This window comes from Camelus dromedarius, chromosome 14 (assembly GCF_036321535.1).
Source record: "Camelus dromedarius isolate mCamDro1 chromosome 14, mCamDro1.pat, whole genome shotgun sequence".
Taxonomy (NCBI): Eukaryota; Metazoa; Chordata; class Mammalia; order Artiodactyla; family Camelidae; genus Camelus; species Camelus dromedarius.
This window is the reverse complement of record NC_087449.1, coordinates 33,144,656-33,172,132: the sequence shown is the minus strand read 5'-3', so window position 1 is coordinate 33,172,132 and position 27,477 is coordinate 33,144,656. Positions and strand designations below refer to the sequence as shown.

At 38.4% G+C, this 27,477-nt stretch overlaps 1 protein-coding gene and 1 pseudogene across 3 annotated transcripts in view; both read left to right on the top strand.

The window, feature by feature from the left end:
* Positions 1-9,870: 9,870 nt before the first annotated feature.
* On the top strand, positions 9,871-10,727 carry LOC105092986 (small ribosomal subunit protein uS5-like; annotated as a pseudogene).
* A 5,970-nt stretch (positions 10,728-16,697) lies between these two features.
* ZYG11B (zyg-11 family member B, cell cycle regulator) overlaps positions 16,698-27,477 on the top strand; it is a 72,751-nt gene continuing 61,971 nt past the window's right edge. For 2 of the 3 annotated variants that reach the window (XM_064493586.1, XM_010984764.3), the window contains exon 1: positions 16,698-16,903. In XM_064493586.1, coding sequence (XP_064349656.1) covers positions 16,874-16,903 — 30 coding nt within the window. In that variant the 5' untranslated portion in view covers positions 16,698-16,873. Of the gene's footprint in view, positions 16,904-17,994; positions 18,153-27,477 lie in introns of those variants that run through there. The other variant, XM_064493585.1, reaches the window with a different exon arrangement.

Below are 27,477 nucleotides of genomic sequence, written 5' to 3'. Positions count from 1 at the left end.
AATATGTTGTCCCCTTATCGTACCTCTCAGGGAGAATTGCTGAAAGCAGTAAAGGAGATAATATATATCTCTTTGCAAACCTTAAGCCACTGTAAAAATTAAATAAGACACTATTTCTAATCAGATCATCTACAACTTATAGAATTTACAGGTTGGAAACATCCTAATCACATCCTGAAATTGTGATCTGCAGCACTGGCATCATTTGAGATCTTGGTAGAAATGCAGGCTCTTGGGCCCTACCCAGACCTACTATTGTCTTTTTTGACAATATCCCCAGGTGATTCAAATGCACAATAAACTTTGAGAAGCAATGCTCTAAATCAGACACACATGACACATGCCCTGAAAAGATTGTGAAGATTATCTTCAACTCCCTCATTGTACAGATGAGTACAGTGGAGCTCAGCAATGAGAGGGTCTTTCTTTTTTTCTTTCTTTCTGTCTTTATTTCTCTCTCTCTTTATCTGTACATATGTTTATAACAAGCAGTACATAAGGCTCCTTCCATCACAAAATTATTTTAAATTAAGTCTACATCTTGCTGACAAAAGACTTTAAATATGTTTTGTCTCCAAAGCCAGATCTATGAACATTTCTGTAAAGTCTCTGCCATCATTTCTGGCTTTGATTTGACTTTAGGCACCTCGCAGGTTTTCAGGTCCAGCTAAAATTGAACAAGGGGCATTGAATTCCCTGGGTCCTTGATGATTTCACACAAAACCTTCCCAGGCAGACCAAACAGCTTCTTTTCCAGAGACGTGAGTTGAAAACTTGCCCCGGGACTTGTCTTTCTAAAAGGGAGATATAAATGTGTCAGCTCCCATGTTGGAAACCAGTGGCTCCACATTGCCCACATCCTCAGCTCAGCATTGACGGCCCTCTCATCTTGCTGCTGCTGCTACTCCCCACCTGTACCAGACAAACCAACCACTCTGCCCCACTCCTCTGCTCTCAACTCCTCAGGATCTGTCCTCTGTCTGGGCTGCCCTTCCCACTTCTCCTCAGCCTTAGCTTGGACTTTGACACACCCACTCCCTGTTCAGGACACTTTCCTAACCTTTGCTCCACCTCCTGATGCACTGTGGTCATTACCTATTTTTACATTACTTGTTTTACCAAGCTGTGAGTGCCTGAGGATAGAAACCAGATCTCAGGTCCCAACACAGAGTCAGGTACATTGTAAGAGCTCAGTTTATCCCATGTGACTAATGATTTCTAATGGGGCTTCCAGGTCTAACTTTCTGCATTTTTAGGCTGTGAAATCCCAGAGAGCAGGGACTTGATATTCTCTTCCTTTCCCATTTCACTCATGAGGCTCCATGTGCCTGAGCACAGCAGGCACATATTTGCCACCCAGGATGACTGGTTCAGCTGTTGCGATAGTAGCCATGCTCATAATGTCCCTGACCTGGTTCACTGCAGCATGCTCAGAGAATTCACCAAGGGTAGGGAAGAGATCAGGTTTCAGCGTAAATCATTTCATGTCCGGGCTGAGATTTAGTGCTTTCTGAAAGCACTCACAAGATCTCAAGCTGTGACCCCAAAAGTCAATTCCTGAGGTCTCCTGCCCCTAAGTAAGCACGGATGTAAACAGGAGCTCAGTACATGTTGATGAGTGAATAAATGAATGAATGGGTAAATTAATCTGGACTTCTAAATGTTACTGAATGCTGTCAGAAAAAAGCAGTTGTGCAGGGAGAGTTGTAACCAAACGTCACATAGTGTTAAAGATGAAGTATAAGTTCCTTACCTTTGCCCACAAACCTGGTATCATCTGGCTCAGCCTGCCCTGCCAGCTTTGCCACTTCCCCTCCCATTCATCCTCTCTGTTCCTCATCCCAAACTATTTGTAGACCCTAAACACATCATCTAGTTTCATGCTCCAGTGCCTTCACACATGTGTTTCCCTATTTCTAGAATACTTTTTCCTCCTCTCTTAATTTAGGTAATTCTTATTTGTTTTTGAAAGCCCAGGTCAAGTGGTATCTCTTCTAGGGAGCCTGCTCTGACTCCTCAACTGAGCAGGATGCCTCCTCCATGCTCTGGTAAGTGCCACACCTCTTTTCATAAGAGTACTGATTATATTCTTTTGCTATTGTCTATCTTTTCCCCCAAAAGACTTGAGCAGCTTGAGAGCTGGAACTGAGTCTTTTTTATTTCTGTGCCCTCAATGTCCAGCATATGACATGACACAAAGGAGAGGTATTTACTGGGCACATTATCCCCTGGAAAGAATGTAGAGTAAAAAGGTTGTCAGTAGTCAGGAAATCTGCCACCCATAGAATTGCAGATTTAAGAGGGGTTTTGCAAAGCCTCATTTAATATTTGTCGAAGAATAAATTATTTACATATATATGACATCCTAGGAAAGGTCTAGGACACTGAATAGTAAATGACAATCACGGATGCCCAGGGAAGTGGAATTTTACCACCACCATGACCACCACCCACTCCCGTCCATAGCAGATACATGAGTAGTAGGACATGGACAGATGACCCTTTACAGAAGTGTTCACTGGAGACAAGACCGAAATAGTCTGACTGGAGTGACTATTCCAAACTAGCTGCCACTTCTTCCTTTTTCCTACCCGACCCTGACAGAGAATGGCAGAAGGGTTAAAGACAAGAAAATGTGCATCCGAAGTATGAGATCTGGATCAGTTACCAGACCAAGGAATCAAGTTAATTCTATAACCCAGGGAAATTCACTCCTCTTTCTAAACTTCAATTTTCTCACTGCAAAATAGGAATAATAGTATCAAGCATACAGGATTGGCAAGAGGATTTCATAATACTTATATGACACGTATCTTGCCGAGTCCTGTTCTAATACATAACCTACGTATATAGTAATTCAACTAATCCTCACTAGAATTCCATGAGGTAAGTATATTTTTCATACTAATTTTATAGACAGAGAAACTGAGACACAGAAATGTCACATAACTCCCAAGATCATACAGCTAGTAAGAATGGAGCTGGGAGTGAAACCCAGGCCAATAGGCTCACTCCAGAGTCTATGCTCTTAACAAGTACTGTACTCTGTTTGCTTCTTCAATAAGATAACTGTGTGAGAGTGAAGTGTCTGGCCCATAGTGGTACATAAGAAACACTGACAATAAGCAAGGTAATCCAGTACCTGTAGTTGATGAGATGGCATAAAATTGATTAACATTAAGGGGTACAATATTACCCTATTACTCTTTTTAAAAATGTCTTATCTTTCAACTATTACACCCTCCTGTGATTAGAGGAGGGTTTTCTGTTTGAACAATCTGGGCTATTTTAAGATACCCTAAAGGTAAGCTGGCTTTGCCTTCTCCCAAGGAACTGGAACAAGTTCTCAGCACTTCAGCCAGAGGGCATTTGAGGGACATGAAGATCCCCTGAAATTAATTCCTCCTGTCAGGCCCTGAAGACAGAGATAAATTGAATCTAGTCAGTGTTCTCAAAGAACTCACAGCCTAATTGTGGAGGCAAACAAAAAAGACCACCCCAAGATGGCACTGCTGTGGAGGGAAGAAGGGTCATCTAACTCAATTACAGACAGAATGATTAGCAAAGGCCTTCCAGAGAAAGAAGCACATGCATCTAGTATCAAAGGGCAAGTGGAAAACATATTTGAAGAAAGCAAGCTGGAGTTTCTTGGCAGAAGGAATGCTATCAACAAACTCACAGGGGCCTGAAATAGCTCTATATATTCCAAGAACTAAAAGTAGTTCAGTAATGGCTAGAACAGAGCTAGGAGACGGGGGATGGAAGTGCCCAGGATATAGGCAGAGTTCAGATGGGAAAGTGCCTTGTCAAATTAAAGGGTTTGTCCTTAATCTTGTAGGTGATGTTGAGCCATTGACTCAAGTTCCAAACAGGAGTGTAATATGGTTTTAAAAGATAACCTTGGTAGCCAAAGGGGGTTGAATTAGAAGTTTAAGACTAGAGACAGCTTTTAAGCACTTGAAAAGATACTCAATGTCATTAGTCACTAGGGAAATGCACACAATGCACCACAATGAAACACCATTTTACACATACTGGGATGCATATAATAAAAAAGATGGAAAATAACAAATGTTGGCAAAGATGTGGAAAAATTGGAACCCTTATACATCACTGGTAAAAATGTAAAATGGTGTAGCTGCTTTGGAAAACAGTTTGGAAGATCATCAAAAAGTTAAATATAGAACTACCATATGACCCAGAAATTCTACTCTTAGTTATATACCCAAGAGAAACAAAGACGTACATTCACATAAAAGAGGTGGGGGAGGAATAAATTTGGAATTTAGGTTTGACAAATGTACACTACTATAAATGGGATGGATAGGCAGCAGGGACCCACTGTATATGTAACTATATTCAATATCTTGTAATAACCTATAATGGAAAAGAATCTGAGAATAGATATATATGTATAACTGAATTGCTTTGCTGTATACCTGTACATTGTAAATCAACTATACTTCAATTAAAAAATAAAACTTCTAAAAATAATAAAACTTATACATGCAGGCTTATAGCAGCATTATTCATAATAGCCAAAAAGTGGAAACACTCCAAGTGTCTATCAGCTGATGAATAGATAAACAAATTATGGTACACCAATACAATGGAATACTATTCAGCCATAAAAGGACACAAGCCACAACATAGATAAGCCTTGAAAACATAATGCTAAGAGGAAGAAGCCAGACACAAAAAGGCACATTTTATATGACTGAATTTATATGAAATGTCCAAAAAGCCAACTCCGTACAGATAGAGATTAGGTTAGTGGAAAAGAATGCTATGGGTCTCTGGAATTAGTGGTGATAGTTTAACAAGTTTTTGAATATACTAAAAACCACTGAATTGTATAAAAAAATAGTCAGTTGTATGGTACATGAATTATATTAAAAAAAAAAAAAAAGACTGGTAGTAGAGTGACCAGTGAGCCTTCTGAAATGGTGAAAGCAACAGACTTCAAAAAGTGAAACTCACTAGAGGTTCATGAAGACTTTCCAGGGACCACACAAGAATAAATAATTTCTGAAACAACCTAAATGCCCACTGACAGATGACTGGATAAAGAAAATGTGGTATATTTATACAATGGAATACTACTCAGCCATAAAAAATAATAAAATAATGCTGTTTGCAGCAACATGCATGGACCTGGAGATTGTCATGCTAAGTGAAGTAAGCCAGAAAGAGAAAGAAAAATACAACATTCACTTATATATGGAATCTAAAAAAAAAAAGACAAACAAACTTATTTACAAAACAGAAACAGATCACAGACATAGGAGACAAACTTATGGTTACCAGGGTGGGTAGAAGAGGTTGGGAAGGGATAAATTGGGAGTTTGAGCTTTGCAGATGCTCACTAATATATGTAAAACAGATAAACAACAAGTTTATACTACATAACACAGAGTACTATATTCAATATTTTGTAGTAACTTATGGTGAAAAAGAATATGAAAATGAGTATATGTATGTTCCTATATGACTGAAGTATTGTTCTGTACACCAAAAATTGACACAACATTGTAAACTGACTATACTTCAATAAATAAATAAATAAATAAATAAATACACACACACACACACACACACACAAAGAAAGTACAGACATCTAGAAAAAAAAGAATAAATAATTTCATCTCCAACTTTCAGGTGTACATCCTTTTCTAAAATTAATCTGCCTGAGCATGTGCCTTTTATTTCTCCTCATTCACAATAGCTTTTCTCTCACCTTTGAAGGAAAGATATACCTCTGACCTATCTCGAATATTACTATGAGTGTATTGCCCTGGGGGTAAAAATGTCTGAAGCATCACTGAAAGGATGATTTGAATATATAGGGCTTCTGATGGAGGGTCCTTGGACACCAAAGCAAGAGTGTTTAGTAAGTAATTATTAAACTAATAAAAATATAGATGTCAAATTAAAAATGTGTGAGGAGGACCATAGTTTCTCAAAATTCTTCTAGAGGGTAGCAAAGGGTAAAGCCTAGAATTAGCGTCCTTAGAATCCCCTAGGGTGCTTAAAATTAAAAACTCAGCACATTCAGACAATGGAACATTATTCAGCACTAAGAGAAATGAGCTATTAAGCCATGAAAAGACATGGAGGAAGTGCAAATGCTTATCACTTTTACCAAGTGAAAGGAGCTAACCTAAAAAGGCTATATATAGTGTATGATTTCAACTATATGACATTCCGGAAAAGGCAAAACTGTGGAGACAGTAAAAAGATCAATGATTGTCAAAGGTTGAGGGGAGGGAGGGATAAACAGGCAGAGCACAGAGGGTTTTTAGGGCAGTGAAACAATTCTGTACCATACTATAGTGATGCATAGTGTCATTATACATTTGCCCAAACCCATAGAATATACAGCACTAAGAGTGAACCATAATGTAAACTATGAACTTTTGATGATTACGACATGTCAATGTAGATTCATCAGTTACAACAAATGTACCCCTCTGGTGTGGGATTTGATAATGGGTGAGGCCATGCATGTGTAGAGACAGTGAATGGGAAATCTCTGTGCTTTTCCTCTCAGTTTTGCTGTGAATCTAAAACGTCCCTTTAAACAAATAAAATCTTAAAAAAAAAAATCCTCACCTCCTGTTCTGGAGGCCCAACCCAAACCAGTTAAATTAAATTATTTGGGTGGTACACAAAGGTTTTATAGTTTTGAAAGCTTCCTAGGTGATTCCAAAGTGAAGTCAGGGGTGAGAACCACATAGGCACTGCTGATAGGAATATCAGGGGAAGGAACAGATCTGAGTAATCACCCATGGAATTCTTGGTCTGAAAAAGGTTCCATAAAGCCTCAAAATATATTGAAGAATAAACTGATAATTTACATATGACTCCCTAAGAGGTAAATTGGTGGAATTTGGGGATTGCTTGGTGGTAACGGGTGAAGGAGAGGAAAGTATTGAGGATGACTCCCAGGTCACCCTTAAAAGACTCATCTGTGGTCACCTGCTCCTGAGATAGGGAGCACAAGAAAGGGAACACATTTTGGGGAAACAGGGAGTTAATCTTTGGAACTGTTGCTGCGAGATATCAGTGGGATACCCAAGTGGAGTCTGTGTCTGGCATTGGATGTGGAGGCCTGGAGCTTAAGAGAAAGATTTGGGAGAAAATTTTTGGACTCATCAGAATATAGGGCTGGCCTCTTTCCCTGTCTCCATAAAGCCATGGAGAGTTTGTCACCATTCAAAAAAGCATAGAGAGTAGAAAGATATTGTGATGCATGTGTAGGAAGTTTTCAGGCTCCACACATGAAGGAATCTTGAATTTGATAAGATTCAGGGCGTAGCTGTGGGAGTGGGTGGCTGAAGTGGAAGGGAGAGTCGCTAGAATTGAGGAGGTCAAGGAGCAGAAAGGCCAGAGAACTGCATGGGTCATTAGGTGAATGTTGAAGTCACCCAAATTGTTGTAGGATTGCAACAGGCCAGAGGCTCTCAAACTTTAATGTGGATCAGAATCATTTGGAAGTCTTGATAAAACACAGATATCCGGGCCCCAAACCCAGAGTTTCTGATTTAGTTGGTCCTGGTGGCCCAAGGATTTGCATTGATAACAAGTTTCCAGGTGACGCTGATACTGGTGGTCTGGGGACCACGCTTTGACAATTATTGCCATAGAGTGAAGACTTGGTCAGGTGCCAAGGTCTTCTATGAATGTGTTTGGTTGGTGAGAGCAATGAAGTGGGAGAAATAACAACCCTAAACAGTCGATTTAGATTGTGCCCCTGACACCTGGACACTTCACTTCACTTGATGGTCAGGTCTTTGCCCATTTTGGGCACAAACTTCTCCCTATCATCTACCCCAGAAGTTTGGGCAGCCTTTAACTCCCTTCCTTGGTTTAAAGTTTTAATCTTTACCCTCTAGGGCTTCAATTTTTTGTTTGAATCAAACAGATGCATGGAATCCATTTTACCTTGATGTTTGAATCAGAAATAGCTAGAGGCACCTTTATTCTAAAACCAGCAACTTTTGAGGGAAAAAGAAGACTGAACTGCCAAACTGCTTTCTAACTCCAGAGGTTTCACTATGTGTTGGGGAAGGAGGAAAAGAAAACACCACAGAGGTCATTTATAGATTAAGTAGATAATAGCAGGCATATTTCTCAAACTAATGCTCTTTCTCACAATAAACATGTTTTGAACCTTTATGCGACTCTCTGAAACACATTTTACCAGCTTTAGAAGTTAATACTATCTATTTACATTAAAAGTCAGAAAAACACAGGAAGAACTCAACTTACAATAAAAGAGCATGATAAAATGGAATGTTACTGGTTAGTTACATAAGAAAGCTCACTTTACATCACTGTACTTATAGATCCAAGGAATTTGTCTCCTTTCTGAACAAAACCCTCTGTTCATTGTTCCTTTTTAATTAAGACAGGATGAGAAGATACTTAATTGATTTTTAATCCACAGTTCTCTTCTCTGGAGACATAATTTCTGATTTCACAGTCAGGAGTTCTCACCAGCTCCCCCATGAGGGCTTGGAGTCAGCATGTGAAGAGGATTTCCCGTGCACATTCTAACTTTTCAGAGTTCCTGTGGCCCATGTTAAGTATTAGCAAATCTTTATCTACTCTGGAGGCATTGGTATCTAGGGAAATCAAGATTCTGGCTAGCGAAGTACAGAGCCAGAAAGTTAGAACCCGTAGAGGGACCTTGGAGGTCACCCTTCCTGACCATTTATCCCCTCAGGACATTTTATAGATGATCAAATTGATCCCCAGAGAGAGGATAGATTTGCTTAAGGCCTCAGCATCTCAGGGTTCCAAGTGGCCTTAAAGGTATCAATTCCTACCTCCCTAAGGTCAGAGCCAGGGACTAGAATCCAATCCTTCTGACTCTTGGCACAATGCTCCCCAGTCTCAACATGAGAATATACTTGTGTCTCAGCAGCAGTCTAGACAAGTGTAAAACTCTTGTGTTTTTCTGCTCAGATCACCCTCATTTGCCTTCTGGCATCTGATAGAAGGTATTAGGAAGGAAGGTAGGAGAGTGACTCTCCAGTGTCTTCCTGTGATGCAAAATCTTGAGTCCCAACTCAGACCTAATGGATTACAAACTCTGGAGGAGACACCTAGCAAATGGTTAATAAATGCTCCAGCTGACTCTGATAGACTCTAAAGTTTACAGTGGATTATAGTAGAAAACAAATTCCACATTAGAAAGAACTTCTATTCACCAGGTCCTTCCTATCCTGAGGGAAATTCCAGTTCTCTCCAAGGCTGTAGGGTAGTGGAATGAATGACGTCTTGGGTCAGAATTAGCTCTTACATGGCTGACTTGTGAGGTTTCCTATCTGAGCCTGTGTTCTCTCATCTAGCAGTTGGGATAATCACCACTTTTACCAGCCCCAGGGTATTGTGAGGATTGAATGTGAGGCCAGCTGATAAACTGCTTTCTAAAAAACTGTCTGCTGTGACTTTGTTAGTATTTGGATTACTGCTTTCAGCCTGAAAAAAATCCCTTTGACACTGCCTAGCTCTACACAGAGAACAGCTAGCCCACCAACTAGGATAGACTTCACTTAATAGATAATGCTTACTGGAAACTTCTGCCTTGAGTCTTGGGTTCTGATGTGTGGTTGGAATAGAGTTCAGCACCTTGTGCTCAGGAGTAGCCAACTGAAATTTCATCATAGCCAGTAAGTTTGTTTTCCCCCTTATTAAATTGTTAAGGAGGAGCTTGCTTATTTTTAACTGGGAGTCTTTTTCATCATCCAACAGAGTAATACAAAAGACAGCAGACCTTTAGAATGGTCCCCTCCCTTAAAGATTCAGAGCACTGAATATTAAAAGTAATTGGAGCTGCTTTTCTGAGAGAACACCAAAAGGCGGATGACGCTGGTGCTGCGGAAAGTCCGGGAGGCCCCGGGGGCCCTGGGATGGGAGGTTTTGGCAGTGGCCTCCGGGTTTGGGGTCGCGACTGGGGTCGGGGCAGGGCCCAGGCCACAGAGCTCGCATAGGCAAGGCAGAAGACAAGGAGTGGTTCCCTGTCACCAAGCTGGGCCACCTGATCAAGGACATGAAGATCAAGTCCGTGGAGGAGAGCTATCTCTTCTCCCTGCCCATCAAGGAATCTGAGATCATTGACCTTTTTACCTGGGGGCATTCCTGAAGGACCAGGTTTTGAAGATTATGCCTGTGCAAAAGCAGACCTGTGCTGACCAGTGGACCAGGTTTAAGGCCTTTGTCACCATTGAGGATTGCAATGGACATGTCGGTTTGGGTGTTAAGTGCTCCAAGGGGGTAGCCACTGCCATTCAGAGGGCCATCATCCTGGCCAAGCTCTCCATTGTGTCTGTGCAGCGAGGCTGCTAGGGGAACAAGATCAGCAAAGCCCCACACCATCCCTTGTAAGGTGAATTGGCTGCTGCAGTTCCGTGGTGGTGAGCCTCATCCCTGCCCCCAGAGGCACTGGCATTGTCTCAGACTCGGTCCCTTAGAAGCTGCTGCTGATGGCCAGTATTGATGACTGCTACGCTTCTGCCAAGGGCTGCACTGCCACCCTGGGCAACTTGGCCAAGGCCACCTTTGATGCTATCTCCAAGACCTACAGCTATCTCACCTCAGATCTCTGGAAAGAGACAGTGTTCACCAAGTATCCCTATCAGGAATTTGCTGACCATCTCCTAAAGACCCACACCAGAGTTTCTGAGTAGAGGACCTAGGTTCCAGCTGTGGCCACCACTTAGTTTTATATGTGAAAAATTAAGTGAATGAAGCCTATTTTTTTAAAAAAGACAAAAATAACAGGAAATCCTGCCTTGGAAATAAGTGAGTTGCATTGAAATTCCTAATCCTTTGCTTTTGTCTTTTCCCATTTAACTTTCTTAAACCACTGACTTCTAGAATTAGAAGGAAGTCAATCATCAAATCTATTTTAAAACTCATCATAGAATTCTTGTCTATCGTATCCCCAACATTTTGTCTGTTGGCCCCTTTTTGTACATCTCTGGTGACCAGGAGTTTACTACCTCACAAGTACACTGCTCATTTTCCATGTGGGTGGTTCTTGCTCTTCGAATGTTCTTCCCTTTGTTGAGCTAAAATCTACCTTCCCATAGATTCCCATCCCCACTTTGCCTTCTAGAGCAAAATGGAACAAAATGATAATCTTTTCATAGTAATAATAACAGTTATCATTCAAGAATATGAAGGAATCTTCCAAATTCTGTAAACAAGTGATTTTCTAGAGAAATTAAATTATCATAAGCCCTGAATACCTTAGATTCAGCCTCGATTATAGTTAGAGACCAAAGGCCACAAGCTTCAATAGCAGGAACTTTAAAAGGATACAAATTTTTTTGAGAGGGTGAAGCACTCACTAAATTAACCATTAACTTCTCTTTACATAGATAAGAGGAAAGAATAGTTTATAATTATATACCATTTATCACTGAATTTAAGCTAAAGCTATACTTAGTCTGAATCTTTCCTCATGAAGTTAAGTTTCTATGTTTACAAAAGGAACAGAGCGTCCCAATAATATCAAAAGTTTTCTTTCAATATTCTAGACTCATGATTTGTAATCTTGAGATTATGAGTTGTCACAGGAAACTGCTTGTTGTAGAAGATGATATTTGTTCACATAAAGTTATAAACTCTGTTTGCCAAAGGAGGTTGATTATATTCGCCAAACATGATGAGTTACACTGATCTAGTTCTAATTAACTCAACTATAATAAAAGACTGTATAAAATCTCTTAAAATTAGGAACATTGATGAAGTCATTCTGCATTACAAAAAAATTGGTTTAATTGTAAAATAAAGTAGCTCTAAATCTTTTAAATTTTGTTTATTTACTTTTAGAATAGCTAAACACATTCTTTTTGTTGTTGTTGTTTTGTTTTGGGGGAGGAGGTAATTAGGATTATTTATTTATTTTTAGAGGAGGTACTGGGGATTGAACCCAGGACCCTATGTATGCTAAGCATGCACTCTACCACTTGAGCTATACCCTCCCCTGAAACATGTTCTTATGATTAAAAAATCATAAGATACAAAAGGCTATACTATGAAGAGTCTCCCTTCTACCTGTCTCCTACTATCCAGTTGTACTTCCCAGCAGCAATCAGACAATCAATGATGTCAGTTCCTGTTAAATTCTTCCAGAGGTATTTTCTGCATATAAAAGCATATATATTATATATATTACTACCACTGCTTCTTACAGAAACAATAGTATGCAATATACATTGTCTAGGACCTTGCTTTTTCATTAACAATAGATCTTGAAGATCATGCTGTATCAAAGAACTTTCTTGATCTTTTTTATGGCTGCAGAGTATGCACTGTAGGAAAATATTATTACTGTTTTTAACTAGTTTGTTAATAAACAATATACTAACGTTAATGAATAATATTTAAATTGTTTATGATCTTTTGCTATTATAAAGAAGCTTGTACGTATGCTTAAGCATCTGTAAATTTTTAAAAGTGGAATTGCTGGATCAAAGGGAATGTGCATTTAAAATTTTGATAAATACCACAACTGAATGGTCCTTCATAAAAGCTGTCTGAATTTACACTCCTACCAACAAAATGTAAGAGTGCCTGTTAAAACCACCACTAACCACTACATAGTGGCTTATCAGTCTTATAGAACCCTGTCAATCTGATAGGCAAAAAATAGTATTTCAAAGAAATTCTAATTTGCATTTCTCTTATTATGGGCAAGAGTGAGCATTTAAGAGCCATTTCTATTTCTTTCTCTGTGAACTATTAGTTCATGTCTTTTGCACATTTTCCACCTTGGATTTTTGTTGTTATCAACTTCATCTCTGTATATAAATATGAAAATTACCCATTTTTCCTATGATACAAATGCAAATATATGTATACATATAGTCTTTTTCATCTGACTCTTCTTATGGAGGCTTTTGCCTCACAGACTTTTTTATTTCCATGTAATTGAATTTATCAATCTTTTCTTTTATAGCATCTAAGTTTTGTTGTGTATTTTAAAGACATTCCTCACTTTGAGATTATAAAAACTCCCATGATTCTTTCAAGAATTTTTTGCCTTCTTTTAAACATTTTTTTCTCATTTTATTTTATTATATTTTAACTGAGGATTGAACCCAGGACCTTGTGTATGCTAAGTATATACTCTACTACTGAGCTATTAGTTTCCTCCTGGCTTCATTTTTTTTTGTAATATTTAAATCTTTGATATATCTGAAATTTATCTTGGTGACTAGTGTGAGATATAAATCCAAGTTAAATTTTTCTAGATGACTATCCAGTTATTCTAACACCAAATGTAATTCCACTTTTTTTTTTTTTGACTGATTTGAAATTTTACCCTTGTCATACTAAATTCCCATGTTTATTTGGATGTATTTTTTACCTTTCTCTTCTGTGTCATTGATTACAGGTCAGCTGTGGCTCCATTCTTTCTTGGTGGCAGTCTTGATTTTTTAATGGTGATTTTTCCTAACTACCACCAGGTCTTCAGGGAAAATGACTTCCAGATTAGACACAGAGAGTAAATCATGATTGGTCTAATCATTAGTGGTCTTATTCTTTTTGCTACTTGTTGTTTTTTATTCATGCCCAGTAGATTTGATGGGATGGCTACTAGAAGTAATAAAAATCTATTAGGCATAAAGTGGTAGATGTTTACAAGTTGGCAGTTGTATATCTAAGTCTGAAATTCAGAAGAGAGGTCTGGAATGGAGGTGTAATTTGGGTGATTATCACTTCATAGATTAAATTTATACTAATGGGGTGGGATAAGATCATCAAGGAGTGAGTATAAATGAAAATGGTAAGAGGTTAAGGTATTGAGCCCTGGGGCGCTGCAGTATTTGGAGGGAGAGAAATGTGGCAAGACCAAGAGCAGCCAGTAAGATGGAAGAACCAGGGGAGTGGAGTGTCAGGGTAGTCAAAAAGGAGGAATTGATCAGCTGTGTCTAGTGCTCTTTGTAGGTTGAGTAACACTGAGAATTGACTGTTGTTAGCCAGTGGACGTCAGTGGTAACCTTGATAAGAGCATTTCAGTGAAGTGGTGGAGGTGAAAGCTTAACTAGACAGATTCCCACAGAAAATGAGAAAAAGGAAGTGAATGAGAAGTGAAGACATCAAGTACAGTACAGGCCGTGTCTATGAGATATTTTGCTGCAAAAAAGATCAGAGAAATGGGTAGTAGCTGGAGGGTCAAGCTTGGTCAAAAGAGGTTTTTTGTTTGTTTTTTAAGATGGAAGACATAAATTCATGCTGGTATGCCAATGGGGGAGACAGAAAAATAGTGATGTAGAAGAGAGGGAAAATTGCTAGATTGATGTCTTTGAGAAAGTGAAACAGTATGGAATCTAGCACTATGCTATTTAAAGTGTGATCTGTGTACTAGTGATTGTCTACAGACAGTGTGTTAACAGTTTGTGACAGAAAAGGAGGGTTAATATTTAGAAATTTTTGTAGCAATTTACAGGAAAGTTGAATGGCTGTTGGATCTAATAATGAAAAAAATCTGACCTAGAGTTGTTTATAGAGATAGAAAGTAGAATGGTAGTTGTCAAAGGCAGCAGGGAGGAGGGAATGAAGAGTTACTGTTTAATAGGTACAGTTCCAGTTTTGTAAGATGAAAAGAGCTCTGGAGCTGGATGGTGGTTATAATAGCACAACAATGTGAATGTATTTAATGCCAGTGAACTGTACATTTAAGACTGGTTAAGATGGTATATATATATATATATATATATATATATATATATATATATATATATAGACTTGCATTTTGCATGTCTGTTTTTATTTTTATTTATTTATTTATTTTAAAATATTTATTTTATTGAGTTATAGTCAGTTTTCAATGTTGTGTCAATTTCCAGTGTAGGGCACAATTTTTCAGTTATACATGAACAAACATATATTCATTGTCACATTCTTCTTCACCATGAGCTACTACAAGATCTTGTATATATTTCCTTGTGCTATACAGTATAATCTTGTTTATCTATTCTACATATACCTGTCAGTATCTACAAATTTTTAACTCCCAGTCTGTCCCTTCCCACCCCCCTCCCCCCAGCAACCACAAGTTTGTATTCTATGTCTATGACTGTTTCTGTTTTATATTTATGTTCATTTTGTCTTTTTCTTTTCTTTTCTTTTCTTTTATTTTTAGGTTCCACATGTAAGCAATCTCATATGGTATTTTTCTCTCTCTTTCTGGCTTACTCCAGGGACATCCATGTTGCTGCAAATGGCATTATGTTGTCATTTTTTATTGCTGAATAGTATTCCATTGTATAAATATACCACATCTTCTTTATCCAGTCATCTGTCGATGGACATTTAGGCTGTTTCCATGTCTTGGCTATTGTAAATAGTGCTGCTAAGAACATTGGGGTGCAGGTGTCTTTTTGAAGTAGGGTTTCTTCTGGATATATGCCCAGGAGCGAGATTACTGGGTCATATGGTAAGTCTATTCCTAGTCTTTTGAGGAATCTCTGTATGTCTGTTTTTTAATTTAATTTTTCTAGTAATTTTTATTGCACTTTACAAAAATACAGATTTGTGGATGATTGGGAGGAAAAAAACACAAGTCTTTTTGCACAGATAGTATGAGAAGAATTAAGGAGGGTTTGACCTTAGCCAAAAGACAAACTGCTCATTTGTAATAAGGAAAGAAAGGCAGAATATAGGAGCAGAGTTGCAGGCAGAGCAGACTTATAGTTAGGTTGGAAGACATGGTGGTTGGTGGGAACTATTTTCACTGTGAATTGGAAGTAAAATCATCTGATAAGTGAGAAGGGAAGAAGTATTGGAGGTTTGAAGAAAGAGATGTGAAATAGTTATCTAGTGGGGTGGGAGAGCGTATGAAACTGGAGAAAATATAGTAGCATAGCCAAACACTAAGGACTTATTTGACCATAATGATATAAAATTTAGGTGGAGGCCAGTCAGTATGATTTGGAATTTTTTTCCACTCTACCCCATTTTATTGCAGATTCAGGATTAGAGTTTCCTCAGGCTGAGTACAAGGCAAGGAAACAAAGACTGGAGAAATGAAGGTGAGTACCTTGGAATGATTTTCATGATGGGCGGCAAAATCTAAGCTGTTCATTAAAGGAAATGAAGACATAGTATAGTGTGAAGAATAGTGAAAAGGTAGTAGGAGCAGTGGATTTTGAGTCTTGGTGGAGTTGAAGGATTTTGGGATTGTGTATTACAGGAAGTGAGTTGGAAAGGATGGAAGTTGCGGTGGGAGAGTTGCATGATTAAAATTGAGATTATAGAGGCGTTACAGTTATTGGAAGTGAGAAGATCAATAGTATGAGCACGGAAATGAGAGGCTGAGGCAAGGGTGATCGCTAGCGGAGAGGAACCTGAGAAGTCAGGGCATAGGAGGAATCATCTGAAAGAACTGAAATCATCAAGAATTTATTACAATAGTAACGGATGACAATGAACTAGAAGCACAGGAGTGACTGAAACGAGTGACAGCTCTAGTCTCCTGTTATGATGTATATTTAAAACCCTTATTTTTAAAGCCCTCTTTATTTGAAGACGTGCAGCTCTTTCAAGGGCCAGGGACGGGAAGAAGCTAGAGGTCGGGGGCGTGTCTGGACTCCGAGGCCGAGCATGCGCAGTGAGGGCGGAGGCGGGGCCAAGCTTGGGCTAGCGGGCAAGGGCGGGGCCTCGGGGGCGGAGTCTGCGCTCCAGGTCCGGCTGCGGCTGCGGCTGCTGCACTTCCAGCTTCTGAGGCAAGGAGGCCGAGGCCTGGGCCAAGCCCGGAGCCGCCGCTCGTCGGAGCCTCCTGGAGCCCCCGCGCCGGCTCAGCCTGGGGGCGGGCTCAGGCCCGGCCCGCCGCCGAACCCGGGACAGAGGCTGCATGCCCGAGGAGCAGGCCGGCACAACCATGGTAAGGGAGCGAGGCCTGCCTGAACCACAGCCTCCCGCCACCCTGGCCCCCGCGGGCCTGCCCCTCCCCAGCTCCGGTGCCCCTTTTGCTCCTGCCTTTACCTCCCCTCCTTGTTACCTCCCCCTCAGTAATCTGCTATTCCTTCCCTTTGGTCCCTGGACACCTGCTGGGGTGACACCCCCCATCTCTCTCCACCTCGGTGACACCCTTTTTTTTTGTTACCCCCAGTGACAGCCTCTTTCGCGTTCCCCTCTGCTGCCCCCTCCTCGTCCTTTAATCCGACCTTCCTTTTCTCTACCATTTTGCCTTGTTTTCTCTTTTGAGATATTTGCGCCTTCCCTCTTTTTCCTCCCTCTATTTTGCTCCTGCTCTTTGCTCTCGTTCCTTACCCCTTTCACCATTTTATCAACATTGCCCTCTCCTCTCCGTATGCATTCTCCCTTTCGTCCTCTACCATCTACATTTCCTCTCCCCCTTATCGGATGTCCTCTCTTCCCCGCTCCCACAGCTGTCCCCATTTCCTTCTATGGGATTCAAGGGTCTAAGCAGGAACAATTTGAGGGCAATTGCTTCCCAGGAGCTGTAGGGCGGGCAGATAGGGAGTCGCAGGCTTTCTTCTTCCTTTTCTTTTTTGAAAAGGAAGGGGCGGGGGGCCCGGAGGTATTGGAGAGAGCCTGCAAACCTTATTACCTAATGTCATTGCAAAATCTGAGTGATAGTGTGTTTTGGAGTGAGGGAGTGAGGCTTGGGGTGAGGGCTGCATGCTTACTATGGCCTTGTGAGATATCTAACCTTTTGATATAAATAACTTAAAATGTTTTGAAATGTATTTTTAAATTGAGCACCTTTTAACGTGGAGGTACGGTTTGGGAAATTTAAACATTTATTTACAGGCTTGATTGTTACTCAGAACAAATGGTTTATTTTTGGAGGCAGAGACCAGGGCATCTGAAGACAGAAAATCAGTGTGGCAGTCAGATTGTGACAGTCTCTTTAATACCTTGTAATATCTTCATTTGTTTTGCCCTTTCTGCTTTAAGTTGGGAGACACTTGGAAATTTTCTCTCTGTCCTGTTTCAAAATAGGTTGAGGCTTCAGTGGGTTTTTCATTGAGTTGAGTTACACATGGTTTGCAGTTAGTTTAATGGATCCATTGTTTCTTTATATGCAGCAATCTAAGTTTTGGTCTCTGGGAGGAATAAGACATTCCAGTCAAAACTAAGTCCCGGTAATCATGTTCATCTAGGAGGTTAGTCAGTTTCTATTTTTTCCCCATCTGTTTTTTAGAGAAGTGGTTTATTGTAAAGTTATTTAAGCTGTGAACTTACCCTAACTCACCAACTCTGTATTTTAGGTTGTCATTCTCCTATGTCTGCCTCCACAACAACCCACGTTCACAACCCATCACACTGTCACTGTATGTTAACACATTTCTTCCCCTGAAATGTGAATTCTTCTAGGCAACAACTGTACCTTACTTATTCCTGTTATTCCCAGTGCCCAGGCCAAGTAGGTGCTGAATAATTTCAATGTATGGTCTCATTTTCTGATCTGACAAATATGATCTTAAACTGAAATTTGAGGCAACTAGTGGATTACACAGAAAGAGTGAGTTTGAGAATCTTATTTTTGGTGCAAAAAGGAAATTTAGTAAGATGTCATGATCTCTTCAGAATAAAGAGCTGTCCCATCTAAGATACCAAATTGCTAGATTTTTGGAAGTGTTAGACATCCCACTGAGAATGAAAGTATGAATACAGAGGGAGAAGTTATGAACTCCTTTTCGGATATTTAGGATCCAATGGTGTCATTTGAACTGGGCCTGAAAGACGAATAGGATTTATATAGATTATTTCGGGACGGAGAATAGTTTGTTGTGTATGTGAGTAGAAAGTAATAAGGATGTATTATAGGGGGCTGGATTACCTTATAGCATGAAGCGTGCAGGAATGAGGATGTGTAGTAGGAAATGAGACTAGAAAGATATATTAGACATGATTATGGTTTAGACTTTACCTCCAACTACGGGATTTTTCCTTACTTGTTAAAATCACACACACACACACAGAGTAAAAGTACATGTATAGGAGAGGTGAAGAAAAAGTAAAATATTAGCTTATTATGAGCTGAGAATTATTTGTAGAGGCTACCTTTTAAAATTTCCTTGTGTAATATGTGTAGTAGGGACTCAATAAATAGAACCAAACATTATTATAAAGCTTTTTGTTTACATTTTTCAAATTGTTCATTGTTATATTGTGTTTTGAATAGTTGAGATGTCTAAGACAGGGGTTCTAAAACTTCCCAGTGAATCAGAATCACCTGGAGGGCTTGTGGTGTGCCACTTCCAGATTTTGATTTGTTGATCTGGAGTAGGGCCTGAGAGTTTGCATTCCTAACAAGTACTTACTGTCATGCTGGTGTTCCTGATCTGTCCACCACACTTTGAGAACCACTGGTCTAAGACATAGTCTTTACTTTTTATTTATCTAACAGATTTTTTTGAGTGCCATTGACTGTTGACATTGGGAGTTTTAAACAAATAGTAAAACAGATGTGGTCTCAGCCTTTTCATATCTTTTGTCTGTGGACAAATACATATCAAGCAAAAAGAGTAATTATCAATGTGAAGAGTGCTAAGAAAAGAAAAGTAGTGGGATCATGGTGTGAGAGAGTTAGGGATGGTTTCCCAGAGGATCTTACTTTCAGGAAGAAAACTAAAGGATTAAATAATAGAAGTTGTGTCATAGAAAGCCAGATAGAAGGAATGGCATATGTGAATGACCTCTGATGGTACTTTCTCTTGCTTAACTCTGGATATCCTGGAGTTCTCAGCTCAAGGAAGTCATGGAAATGCCAACTGCCCCGCCTAGCCATTAAAAAAACAAAACAAACAAAAACCTAAGTCATACCCTTCTATTATATAATCCTCTTTCATGGAATACATATCAATTTTAGTTTTATATTTCTGTGATTTTTTGGTTAATGTCTGTCTCTACCCTTAGAGTAAAAATCGTTGATATAGAAGTGGTTTTTAACCAGCTGCTAAGGGCCAAGTGATGTTCTAGGCCCAGTGGCTAAAAAAAAATGACATGGTCCCTTAGGGTAAGGAAGGTAGACAGACCATAAACAAATAAATATATAATGAGAATAGTTATAAATGCTAAGAAGAAATAGATCAAAGTAAGATATAAAATGATGTATATGTGTGTGTGGCAACTATTTTAGGTAGTCTGGTTAGGCAGCAGCACTAATAGCTAATATTTATTGAACATGACTATATATAGGCCCTGTTTTAAGTGCTTTACATATTTTATCTCAATTAATCGTCATAGTAACCCAGTGAGGTTAAGTATTAGCTCTCTGAAGATAGAGACCATGTTTCTTTGACTTATATTTTATCTTTAAGACCTCCATAGTGTCTGGTCTAAAATAAGTGCTCAGTGAATATTTGTTGAATGGATGAATGACTTGGGGGAGGATCAGAAAGTCAAGGAAGCTTTGTTGAGAAAGGACATTTGAATTGGGATTTTAACTACTGGGATTTTATTGGGTAAAAATTTGGGAAGGAAAGCCATTCTTGGCAAGGGACCAGCTTGCGCATAGAAACTGAAACCGAAGCAGGCACGATATACGCTGGGAAATGTGTGAGTGTAGCATTGAGGGTGCAGTAGGATATGGGAATAGGTGAGCCTAGTGGTCAGATAATGGGGGGACCTTGAATCATAGCCTCAGGAGTTTTGGCCTCATTGTAAAAACGCTGAGTATCTTGAAAGGTAAGAAGGAATTATCATAATAAAGAGATTTTGAGGATGATCACTCTAAATTAATTTGAAACATGGTTTGGAGTGGCAAGAACTGTTACACTAGTTTAGGTGAAAAGGAAGTGTGTGAACTTTCACCCTAACCTTGTTGTGGTGATGGTGGTGATTTAAATTAGAGGAAGGGGAGCATAGGGAAATGAAACAGGAAGATCTGGCACACCACTTTGTGGCTAAGGGAATTTTCCCCAGAGGCATTACCAAGGAGTTGTAGAAGAGGCACAGAATCACTAACAGCTTTGCAGTTTTACTGACTGGGCATCAGTTTTCATATATATAGCCTTTAGGGATTTATGAGAATATGAAAACAAAGGTAAATTTACCATACCAAACTCCTTTATTTATGAACAGTAAGTCTCGCAAAGGTCATGTGTTAGGTCATATAGAGAGAATCAGCACTTCCCAACCTTACTTTTTTTTTTTTTTTAAGTTTTTGTGTGCTATGAGAAGGGAGTAATTTTAAGTAAAATATATTTTATTTTTAAATGACATATATATGTCATTTACTAATATATTGAACAAAATACCTTGAAACAAATGTCAGCCTTTCCTGTTCAACAAATGACACATTGACATAAGATAAAGCATTATTTGTCATATTTAAAAATGCATATATGTTACAATGTAGATTGAGATTAATTATGCTCATGGCATCAAAATTGATAAGAGCTGACTTTTTAACCTTAAATTTGGAAGTTTTGAATTTTTGTACTGAAAAATCAACAGGTTTTTTTAAATGTTCTGTTTTGTTTCTGAATGACAAAATAAGAAGAATGGTTCCAGGCTGCTACTTGGAAGCCTGTCTCCACAAATAAAACATTGAAATTATTCCAGTATTGAAAATTCAAATTGGATATAACTATCATCACATTTTTTTTTAATGCTTAAAAAAATTCTGAGATATCTTGGTGTACCATTTAAGAATCCTGATCAGATAAATGCCCTCATTTACTCTTATTTAATCATTAGTGTAGCTTATGTTTCCTGTCTTTAACCAACAGTTCATTATAAGAATAGAAATAATTTAAAATTACTGTGATGTTCAGGTTCAGATGAAGTTATAACAATTGAGTGACTATAATATGATGAATAAGTCTCCTAATATCTGCTAATTCATACATGTTCAGTAGATAAATTTTTGGATACTCTCAAACTCTTCTGTTTTTAAAGGAGAAAGTTTTAAATAATTATTTTATTAGATGGCCAAAAATATACAGATTGAAACAGACATCAGTGTTGAATTTAATGATGTGAGCCATCCATGAATTAGGAAATATGCTAGCTAGCACACTACTTTTTTCATAGGTTCTAAAGCTAGCTCTTAAAAACACGCAACCGATAAGTGGCAGAAATAATTATTTGCAATGGAATAAAATACAATTTTAATGCTAATAATTAAAATAAAAATAATATTAAACCAGAATTCTTGAATGCTGGGCCATTTATTTTGAGAGCATGATCTCATACATTTAGTGAGCACACAATGTATCAGATGATGTGCTAATTAATCTTCACAGTTCCATGAGGTTGATGATGCTTTCTCATTGCGCAGTTAAGAAAACTGAGGCTTTGAGAAATCAGGTAACTTTCCTTTGGTCACATACCTGATAAGTGACAGAACAGGATTTAAACACAGATTTGTCTGATCCCTTATTTCAAATACCTTCCCTGGGCTCTATGAGATTGTAGGAATCCAAACTGAATTCAGGCATTTAAAATACTTGTAACGTTTCCTTTATTCAAGTAATTCATATTTATTGAAAAAAATTGGTCAAAGGGTGTGTATAATTTTATGGTTCTTGATCCATATTGCCAAATCATCTTCTGTAATGTACTTGGAGAATATCAGATGTTGGTGTCATTCTGTCCTTAGCATTTAGATACCTTTTTAACATGGAAAGTCTTGAGACACATGACAGGAATGTATTTTTAGAATACATCAATTGGGGGAAAAACCAAAAGGCTGGTAGGAATTCAGTAGTTTTTAAAAATGATACTGCATGCTTAATTCTAACAGCATCTGTTGTGTATTGAAAGTGTACATTTCACAATATTATTGTGTACAGAGCATACTTGGTATGAATATAAGTTTGTGGACTCTTCACTATACTTAAAGAGCCTACAGTTTAGGCCCCGCTAGTTTAAGGTGGTCTTACAGGGTTGCTACGGCCACACAGATTGTACATATGTACAGTTGTCAACTCAGGTGACATATGGACAGCAGTGGGTCTACAAAAATCTGTATCCTGTGAACTTGGCGGTGTCTAGCACACAGTAGGAGCTCAGCAAATAGTTTTGCATACTATACTAGGACCCTTAAGATCTAATCCTTTAATGAAACTAGTCATTTTATGGGGAAGTTTTTGCATTTTATGCTCAGAAATACTGAGCACACAATATGCTGCTTTCCATGCCTCTAGTTTTGTTTACATTGTTCCTTTAGCCTAGAATGCTGTCCCACTTCTTGACTATTTAACCTGCAAATGTCCCCTTAAACCCTACTTCCTTTGTGAATCCTTCATTGACCTCCAGGCAGCCTGTGTCTCTCCTGTACTTTGTCCCGTGGTTACAGTAGTTACTCTGTGGTGTTGATATTATTTGTTAACAAGGCTGTCTGTCTCTCCAGATTGTGAGCTTTTTGAGGGTAAGGAGAGTGCTGTGTTTTTTCAGTTTCCTGTCTTAAGCACTTAGCATAATGCCTGAGACATAATAAGTAGATAAATATTTGTTTAGTGAAAGAATGTGTGTACTTTGTAGAGAATTGCATAAAGTGATGTTTACTGAGGTGTGAATTACAAAAGGAGGGTGGGAAAAGGTGAATGCTCTGTACACATGTCCCCTGAGGGGGAAAAGAGATTTGATGGGTATGAAATGTTGGATCAGATAGTTTTTCTTACTAGCCTAAGTGGTACTTTTGACTTAGGATAAATGTTTCTGTCCAGAAGAGTTCATTAGGAAGAGCTGGGGAAGAAGCCAAGTGATTTCAAGATGAATTGCAAAGCCATATCCCTTTGTATAAACATTTGCAAATTATTTGTCCATGATTTGTGGACGTGTCCTTCCAGAGAATAGAATTTTAAATACAGATAGTAAAGAATCAGTTACTGGTAAATCTAGAGGGGTAGTTAATTATTTAAACATTTTGTTAGCTCTGTATAAAGATCTTTTTTCTTTTTTTCCTATATCCAGTTCTCCATTGTATAGACATTTTTCCTAGCTCTCCAGTATCTTAATGCCCATTCAATGTCATATTCTCCTTTTCTAAGGACATTTTTTAAAAAGTTTCAATTTTTGTGGTTATGTAATGTCAGTTATTTTCTTTTCATAGGCCTTGTAACCTTTGGCAAATCATTCCACCTTTCTGTGCTTCCATTTTTAAATCTCTAAAGTGAAAAGGTTGTATTAAATCATCTCTGTGATCCCTCCCATGTCTTAAAAAAATGTAGTAAAGGTCTAGCAAGTTAAAGGTAACTATTTTAATGAAGCAGATACATTCTATTAGCTGTAGTACGATGAAATCAGGGCAAACTGCATTTACAGGTTTTAATTTTGTGTAAACTTGAGCTCTTACCTCCATTAGTGTATTACCCAACTTTTTATACCAGAAACCCCTCATTCAATTATGTTAGTATTTGCATGGTACTTTAGCATTTCAAAGACATTTTCGTACACATCCCATTTATTCCTCACTACCATTTTGTGAAGTAGTCAAGATAGAGGTTTAGCATCAGTTTTACAGATAAGAAAACTGAGAAGTTAACTTATTTTCTTAAGGCCACACAGCTAGTAAGTAGCAGAGCCAGGACTGACTGCAAGCCCAGTGCTCTTTCCATTATTAACCCAGCTTCTCTGTTTACCATATTATATTTCAAAACTAATGCTAGTAGTTAAGAGGAAAATAATGCTAAAGTATCTTTTTGAGTTAGTGATTCCTATGATCTGCTCATCTGCTCAGTGAGTGATTACTGACCTGAATTTTTGTTTTGTTTCTGATAATAGCTTTATTACATGAGCTAAGATGGAAGAGAAGGGGATTTATTTACTTTTCCAGGTCTCAACCTTTTTTAGATAAAAATCTAGCTCCTTGCCCTTTAGCACATAGCCATTTGCCACACTGGTCAGGCCTTGAAATGAGACATGCAAGGAGCTTGCCTTACCTGCATTTTTATTTGGCACCTAGGGATCTCTGAAGAGTAGTTGATGGTTTTTTGAAAAAGAAAAAGTAATTCCCCACAGTCCGTGTCAAATAGTTCAATATATCTGTATCGTTGAGCACAATATATCTGTGCCCGTGGTACTATGTTCTTGACTTTCTTCGTCATTTACAAAATGATTTTGTTTGGGGAAAGAGAAGATAAAGGAATTAGATCATATCTACAGTTATATTAGATGTTTATTCCTGCAAGTCTAACTTGGTTGAATCAGTAGTAGAAAATACAAGGGGGAAAAAACCCCATAAACTAAACAGATTTCCCATAGAGTACTTACTAAAATGAGGAGTCAAAGATTGTTCCAATACCTGAAGTTTCTTACATTTATGAACTCAAATGACATTGTCTGCTTTTCAATCCCATTCTTTAATTTCAGGGCTAGATTTGGGACATAATATTTCTCTCTGGACATATAGTCTCTTCCTCTAGGGGCAAATAAGTGTTTTAAATACACCTAACGATAAATTTGTGCTTGACTGTTCATTTATTCATTCAATAAACATTTAATGCCTACTATATAGTAGGCATTGTTGTTGGCTTTGGAAATACAGCAGTGAACAAAACGTAGTGTTTGTTCTGTGGAATTTATATTCTATAATAATAGCTAACATTTACTGAGTGGTTAATATATACCAGTCACTGTTCCAAGTGTCTTGCACCTAAAATTTATTTAATTCTGACAACAATCCTGTGATGTAGGTAGTATTATTGTCTGCATTTTACAGATCATGAAACTGAGGTGTGGGGAGATTAAGTACTTTGCCTAAAGTTATATTATTTTATAAATGGTAGAGCTGGCATTTCAATCCAGGCAGACTGACTCCCAAGCCAGTACTTCGCACCACAGTATTACATAGTCCTTCAGCGAGATGTCAGTAAAAAATGTATTCCTAACACTAAAATTGTCAAGTGTAATCTTTGTAGTCACCTAGTTTCTGGTCCAATCTTTAGGAAAAAAATCATCCAGGGATACCAAAAAAAGGAGCACTATCAGAGCCATTACCTTCTATTAGAGGATCTCTCAGTCCTAGGAGCCTTTTAGGTAGGGGATGAGATTTTGAGTCTGATTCATATGAGCTGGAACTGAGACAACTACATAAAGGTAGGACTTTAACTAAAATGCCTACACTCTTAATGAAAAGGTAGAGTAAACAATATTTGCCTCATACTGTAGAGAGATAAAGGAGCTTATTTGTCTTGACATGGACTCTGGGTGGGAAAAGTCTCTCTTGGGAACTTACAACCATGAACCTGTTGTCCTATGCGTCTGAAACTTAAATTTATATTACTTGTTCAAGATCATGGCTAAGAAGTGGAAAGGGAACATTTACTGAGTAATTACTCTGTCAGGCATTGTGCTGGAGGCTTTAAACACACTTTCTCACTTCATCTGAGATAAGTACTATGATTATCCCTGTTCTACAAAGGGCAGAATTGAGGGTCAGAAAAGCTAGATAATTTGCAGTATAACACCTCTAGAATTCAAATCCAGGTCCAGTATTCTTCCTACTAACCACAGTTCCTCTGGAAACGTCACTTCACTTTTGTGCCTTAGCTTCCTTAACTGTAAAATGAAATTTGTAATATTTTTTCCTTTCACTTCATAAGGATATTTTAAGTATCAAATGGAATAAAGAATGTAAATTTGCTTTATTTATTGTGAGATATTGTTACCAGCATCATCCGTAAGTGTAATTTTCCTTGTAATTAACCAAAAGAGAGACCTCATTGCTCAGCAGTTTTAAAGTCCACAGGTCTGTCTGGAGGAGTTAAGGCAATCTTAGTGCTCTTTATATCAGGTGTTTCCTAAAGTAGTTTCACAAGGAGAAATAAAATGAATTTTGAAATACGTTACCATCTAGTAATTTACTAATTCATTCAACAAATAATTTATTGGATGTGTTTTGGGGGACTTTAGTTCCCAAGTATAAAAGCTGTCTTATCTATGAGGATCTATTTCACTTTTTATCGTACCAGCAGCAGTGGAAGCCCCAGTCCCCTCCAACAGTAGAGTACAATTGCAATATGCAGTCAATTTCCAGTGTCCTTGACCTCCCGCATTTGCTGGAAATGGGTGAGCCATTGCACAGAATGCTGAAATGCTTCTTTGCCATGACTTTGGCAATGTAGTAACAGAATGAAGCTTTTAAGTATGTAAAATCCATTAACAAAGTATGTAACTAGGCCAAGGGGAAATGACTGAAAATGCCTCTAGAAGATTGTTGTGTAGATGACTAAATATTTCAGAGAAGGAGAGTATAAGAAAGCACACACACACAAAAAAAATAAGGGAAATTAAAAGAGAGCTATGAGAAGGTTAGGAAGAGCTAATGAGTATCAATGTGCGAGGCCTCAGAGACTCCTTATGAAGAGGTCTGTCTGATACTTTGAAGTGCTACAGCACTCCTACTACATGTGTACAAACGTAACTTGTTGGAATTCCTCCAATTTCTTGGAAGAGAGCTTTGTAATCACTGCCTCAGCAATGTTATCTTTAGTTGATGGTAATTTTTTATTGTTACTGGGTTTATATCTTAATTAT